At 36.2% G+C, this 6,079-nt stretch overlaps 1 protein-coding gene across 1 annotated transcript; it reads left to right on the top strand.

Moving 5' to 3' along the window:
• Window positions 1-4,126: 4,126 nt before the first annotated feature.
• On the top strand, window positions 4,127-6,079 carry NF-YB6 (nuclear factor Y, subunit B6). Its single transcript, XM_089169211.1, has 2 exons — window positions 4,127-4,178; window positions 5,463-6,079. The coding sequence occupies exons 1-2, from the start codon at window positions 4,127-4,129 to the stop codon at window positions 6,077-6,079; spliced, it is 669 nt and encodes a 222-aa protein (XP_089025337.1).

The raw sequence follows: 6,079 nt of genomic DNA, 5'->3' as shown, positions 1-6,079 counted from the left end.
ATCTGTTTATATTATTTTTATTTTGTATCTAAAGGGGTGGGGGAATTTTTTTGGCTATAGTTACCCTGTAAAAATTTTCCAATAAACAAGAAAAAAAAAACAACAGCAATAACTTAAAAGGGAAAAACACTATTATGTTAGAGTTTCTTTACCTGGGCCTGAACTTGGGTTGGGTTCCAATATCGCTCAAATTACTCTTGGGGGATAGCTCAATCACACGTTGTTCCGTGTCTCTCCCCGTCGAGGTGTTTGGTCAACACGGGTTGTTAACATTGTGTCGCCATTTTGTACTGTTTGAAGAGGGTGGGAGAAAAACGGTATAAAAGGTTTGACATATAGATACATGCCTTGCAATCTGATTTATCCAGATTTGAATTACTGTTTTAAGCAGAATGTTAAGAGTTACGTTTTCAAAAAGATTCCGTTATGTTGATATGTTGATATTTTGTGTGATAATATTTACCCTTGAGATAGGGAGAATATGGTCTTAAATTTGATTACATGCTAAATTTTAGTTATAACTTAATCTAATGCTGCTTGTGTATTAAATTGATATAAGTCTTAGAGTTTTTGGCAAATAAGTAGCGATTTTGCTGTTAATTCAGTTTAAATTTGGTTTCGCTATGACTATGGTCTAATAAGTTCAACAAGATCATTAGGCTAACACTTTATAGTACCAAAGACTCAAGAAATAAACAAAAGAAACCCAGCTGAACCAGCTCTCTTGATTCTCTTTAAGGATTACCTCCAATTCAGGAGGAGAATCCAGAAAGAACACTCACGAACCCGCCTTTAACTTCATTATGGATATCCAATCAGCAGTCTTGTTAGCATCTCTGCTGACTTGTCCAAGTAGAAAGAGACACCACATTGGTGTTGTTTTGTTTTAATTAGCAAATTAATAGTACTTTTGGAAGTTACTATACCTGCAATTGGCTAAGCCCAGTAGCCAATGGCATGAGTTTTTTATAAGAACCAACAAAACAACTTGAAAATTGAATATTGTTGATGGGACTATCTTAAAAGGAAAATTGCTCGAAGGAATGATGATTAAACTAGGCCTTCAGCCAGAATCTTGGGTGTAAGTCCTACAAAATTGTTATTAAATGGGCGATTAGATTTGGACTTCTTTAAACTTGGCCATAGATACATTGCTAGGATTGATCAGTTATGGAGCCTTAGCTAGTTGTTTTTAATTTATTTTTTACAAAGATTATCCGGAAAGCTTGGGCCTGATTACATTCTGGAGGAGGTACCATTTTAACTTTTTAAGACTTGGCTCATAGATACAATGTAGGTATTGTTAGTTATGGAGCTTCTGTTATATTGTTTTTCCTTTAATATGTAATATGGTCTTTGCATCAATGCAAGGATCAACGAAAGCATGCATAGAAGTATGAACAATTACGAATTTTAATTTTGGGGGTATGATAGTCATTTCACCCACTTCCTCGTGTCTAGGCTAAACCTTAAGGTTTGTGCTTAGGAGCAGAGCCAATTGGCGGGGGGGGGGCAGGAGGAGAGAGGTTTCATGCATGGAAAGAGAGTCAGAGGGTCTCTTGATCGTGTCTCTAACCAATCAAAAATAAAATCATATACTAATCTAGCTAGCAGAAAATACGGGGAACTGGGGGAACTAAAAGGCTAAGTTACTAAGATTGAATTCAACAAAATTAAATTTATTAATTAATGCAAAAACTTTAACTATGAATACATGAAAATCTTTCGGATTTTGAATCCCCAATGTTTTTCTCTAACTGATATAACTCTACACTTCAAAGCAAATTAAGGATAGTCTTCCTAGATATGTCCCTATCTTCACAAGACTATCGTCCTTCGCCGAAGCTTGGCACACTTAGTTTGCTGAGCTATAGAACATCTTTGGCCAAACTCAAACACAATCAACTAAAAGATATAAAACAATCAAATTAATGAAATAAACATGGTTCATCTACATCTCAAAGAAAATGAACTAGCTACTCATTATCACAAAGTTCATAAGAAAAATAGAGATGAAACATAGAGAGAGAGAGAGAGAGAGAGAGAGAGAGAGAGAGAGAGAGAGAGAGAGAGAGAGAGAGAGAGATGTGGTCTTCTTGAGCAATGAGAGAGATGAGAGCCAAGATCCGTGTTCACGGTCTCCTCCTCTTCTCTGTGGCTAGCTTCTCTTTTTATGTTTCTTGCACACAATGAATCCCCTCTCTTTACCCGTCGATTTAACCTTTATTCATTCAGATTTTGGAAAAACCCAAAACTAGAAAGTTTTAGATATTTTTGATATCGTTCCATAGTATCTTGAATCACTGCAATCTGAGCTCATACAAGAGAGATATGCCCAAAATACTGAAGATATGTCTATTTACCCAATTTTCAGATTTATTACCAATTTTGTTCCTTAGACCTCCACATATTTCCAATTTGGTTAAGATATCACTTTTCATGATTTCTTAAACAGCAAGATTGAATGCCATGATTTAAAATCCATCAATATCTAATATATTTGTCAACTTTACTCCACATTATCTCTAATAACCAAAATCACTTTATTCCTGAAAAATACAAAAAAAAAATCAGTTAGATCTCTTTTAATTAACTAAGAATGAGAAATTAAATCAAATAAATAATGATAAATGTATGCTTATCAATTGGGGGCGGGGGCAAGGCGAGAGAGGTTTCATGCATGGAAAGAGGGTCAAAGGGTCTCTATAGGAAAATTTCAAAAAATCGAGTGGAGGGTAGGTGCTAAGTGCTGGTGTTTCAATATGAAAAGAGGGCCAAATGAATCTTTCTAGTGAAATCATGGGGGACAAATACTAGTATTTCACACATAAAAAGATGACCAAAGGGATCTCTCTAGAGAAATTTAAAACAAATCGAAGAGAGGTGGTACAAATACCAATATTTATGCTAAACCTATCTCAGAGGATGAAAAAGATTCATGCTTTAAAATGAGAGGCACAACATAAAATGAGTCACTTACACCTATTTTCATTATTTTTGAATTATTTGGATTTCCCAATCTTTTAACATAACAATATAATAAGTTCGAGGGTCAAACTTATGCAAACTCCAAATTAATTTGTCCAGTTTAGCAAAGAATGCTTCTTAGTCAAAAACTTCAATTTATTTTTCGATAGTTGAAACTTGAAAGACTTTAACTGCATTTTAGAGATAAACATTCCACTATGTAATGGAATATATTTTCACTTCCTTAGAATACTTCCAAATATTAGCACTATCACTATTATTAAAACAACAATGAGAAAAAAAGTCATGAACCATTTACAGTGCTGTGTAGTTTTGAAGTTGAAATAGACTCATTATGGTCTATTTGTTAGTTGGAATGGATTTGCATCAAACAAAAGGAAGTAAAATTATTGGAGAAATGTTTATTTTATATAATTATATGGACTACTTAAATGTGAAGAAACACATCTTTAATTCTATTAATATGGCAAGAAATTTAAGTAATAAAAGAGAGATTCATTTATAAAGGCAAAAGAAAACCCTTTTAAATATAGAAAAAAAAATTAAATAGTAAATATAATTATGCTAGATAATGATTATAAAAATTTCTTTTTTAGGTTTTAAAAAATTTTCACTTAGCTTACCTTTCAAAGGAGAAAACTTGGCTGTAATCCATGTTTCCGTTGCTCCAATCATTTACATCGATATACAACATCCAGTGGATATTTTAAAAAATAATAAAACTTGAAAAGATATTTATGAACCCTAAGGAGTTTCCAATGCATGGTAGCAGCCAGCAGGAAATTGCAGCCAAATGTGCTTTTCCCTCTCACAGACACCTTCAACGAATAGAAGCGTTTGGTCATTAAGTCATAACCTGCAACTTAATTACAGTCTCATTCATTCAAACCTGATAACCATGCAGTAACCTCGTGAATATGAATCTAATCCCATTTCAAAAAATGGAATTAAACTTGGCTGGGAAGAATAACGTTGGACTTCCTCGTTACATACGCCAAGTTGCCACGTGGAATTAAACCTTATTGCAGTTATAAAAGAAGCAGCTCACCCTGCTTCTCCGAAACAAGCATCAAATTCGAGAGAGAGAAAGGAAAGAGCTCACCTTACAGAGAAAGAGAGAGAAAGAACGCGAGAGAAGATGGAACGTGGAGGTTTCCATGGCTACCAGAGGCATCAGAAATCCAACTCCGGTAAAGTATAAACTTGTCTCAAGAACAACCCAGAAAAAAAAATTCACCAATAACAAAAGCTGTAATTTATTATTTTTTTCCTCTCACGATTCTCTATTTCTTCAGCTTTTCTTTTATCTTTCTTTTCTCACCTACCACTCTCATATATTAATGGATTTTATTCTGGGTTTTTTCTTTTTCTTCATCTCTCCATTGATTTCTTACATGCAGTAGTTATTCTAACCCATCGTCTCCGATTTCATTGTTTCAGTTTCAGTTTCAGTTTTAACCTCCCATCTGTTACATGCATGAACCATTGATGTTCTCTTCATCGATCTCAAACTGTTTCTTTTGTCTCTGTTTCTGCATGTCTGTAATCTTCTTTCCATCTTTCAGGTTCAGATTTACAAGTTTCTCTGATCTTCCCCCCCCCCTTTCTTCCGCTAGATGATTTGCATGTTTAAGTTTATATTTCGATCAACGTAGATTTTGCACTGGAGATGATTTGATTTAGTTTTTCTTCTCTTCCTAATTCTTTCTTTTGGTTTCTTGTGGGAAGCTTCTGAGTTTCCTCCTACATCTAACAATTCCAAGCTTGCACCAATTGCCTGAGTGCAGCAGTGCCTACCATGGATTGTAATAGTAAGCTATCTGGTTCGTACACGTGTAATTCATGCAGGATGAACTCAGAATGGAAGGCCACCATTCGTGAGGTCTCTTCTGATTCGCATCTGACGTTGTCTGTTAAAGCTGTGAATATTTCTCATCCTCCCGATTCCCGCCCGAGTTAAGACTCGTTTAGGAATAAAATATTTATGCGGAAAACCGAGCTCGTCTGCGTTTGGTTTTCTCTTCTTTTTTTCCCCTCTATTTCTTCTCTACACGTTAGAGAACCCATGTGGCCAGGCCCGGTTTATTTTAACCTTAGGGTTAAGGGTTAGGGTTTAACAATTCGATTCCTCACCAACCCCTCACACACGCATGTGATCTGTTGTTTCTTTCAGTCTCTTTGTCTATTTTTGACTTTTCAGTGTTGTGGGTCCCAGAAAGAGACCCTTTGACAAAAGATAAAAATGAGTCACACTCCTTGTAAGCATGCCCTGGTTACAAGTGGACCTGTCACCAGATGCGTCACTGATAAATTAACTTGACCATTCTACCCTTTTCAAGCCCGTACCATAAGGACAAATATATAGTTTGTTTATGTTGTCTAGGTCAGAATATTGTCTTTTCGACTATTTATAGCTTTCATCTCTAGCTTCCAGTGTAACCATGCATGATTAAATTTTCTTTTTGGGTTTGTAGAGATGATGGTGAGAGAGATGCAGAATCAAAGCCACAGCCCAAATCAGAAGGCGGATCCAGATGGGCAAGAGCGTGGAGGAGATCAGAACTCTTGCATAGTTCGTGAACAAGATCGTTTCATGCCAATAGCAAATGTTATAAGAATCATGCGTAAGGTTCTGCCAAACCATGCAAAGATATCTGATGATGCAAAAGAGACAGTGCAGGAATGTGTTTCTGAGTTCATTAGCTTTATTACTAGTGAAGCTAATGATAGGTGCCAGAGAGAGCAGAGAAAAACCATCACAGCAGAAGATGTGCTTTGGGCAATGAGCAAGCTTGGATTTGATGACTACATGGAACCTCTCACCCATTACTTACAGCGATACCGTGAGATTGAAGGTGACCGTGGCTCTCTCCGTGGAGATCCATTGATGAAGCGAAGTGTTGATATTGGTACTGCTTTGAATGTTGCAACTTATGGCCCTGCTGCGTTTCATATGGGTCATCATCAGGGTCTCTTTGGACTTGCAGGAACTCAGCATCTTGGGGGTTATTTCAGGGACCCTTCTAGTGCTGGCTCTTCTCATGCTGCCATGGCAGCTCTTGATCCCTATGCACCTTATATTAATAAGTGA

This window comes from Hakea prostrata, chromosome 9, assembly GCF_041222555.1.
Source record: "Hakea prostrata isolate BN-2017 chromosome 9, UWA_Hpros_2, whole genome shotgun sequence".
In the NCBI taxonomy this organism is placed as follows: Eukaryota; Viridiplantae; Streptophyta; class Magnoliopsida; order Proteales; family Proteaceae; genus Hakea; species Hakea prostrata.
Note: the sequence above shows the minus strand (reverse complement) of the source record. Positions and strands in the feature narration are given on the sequence as shown.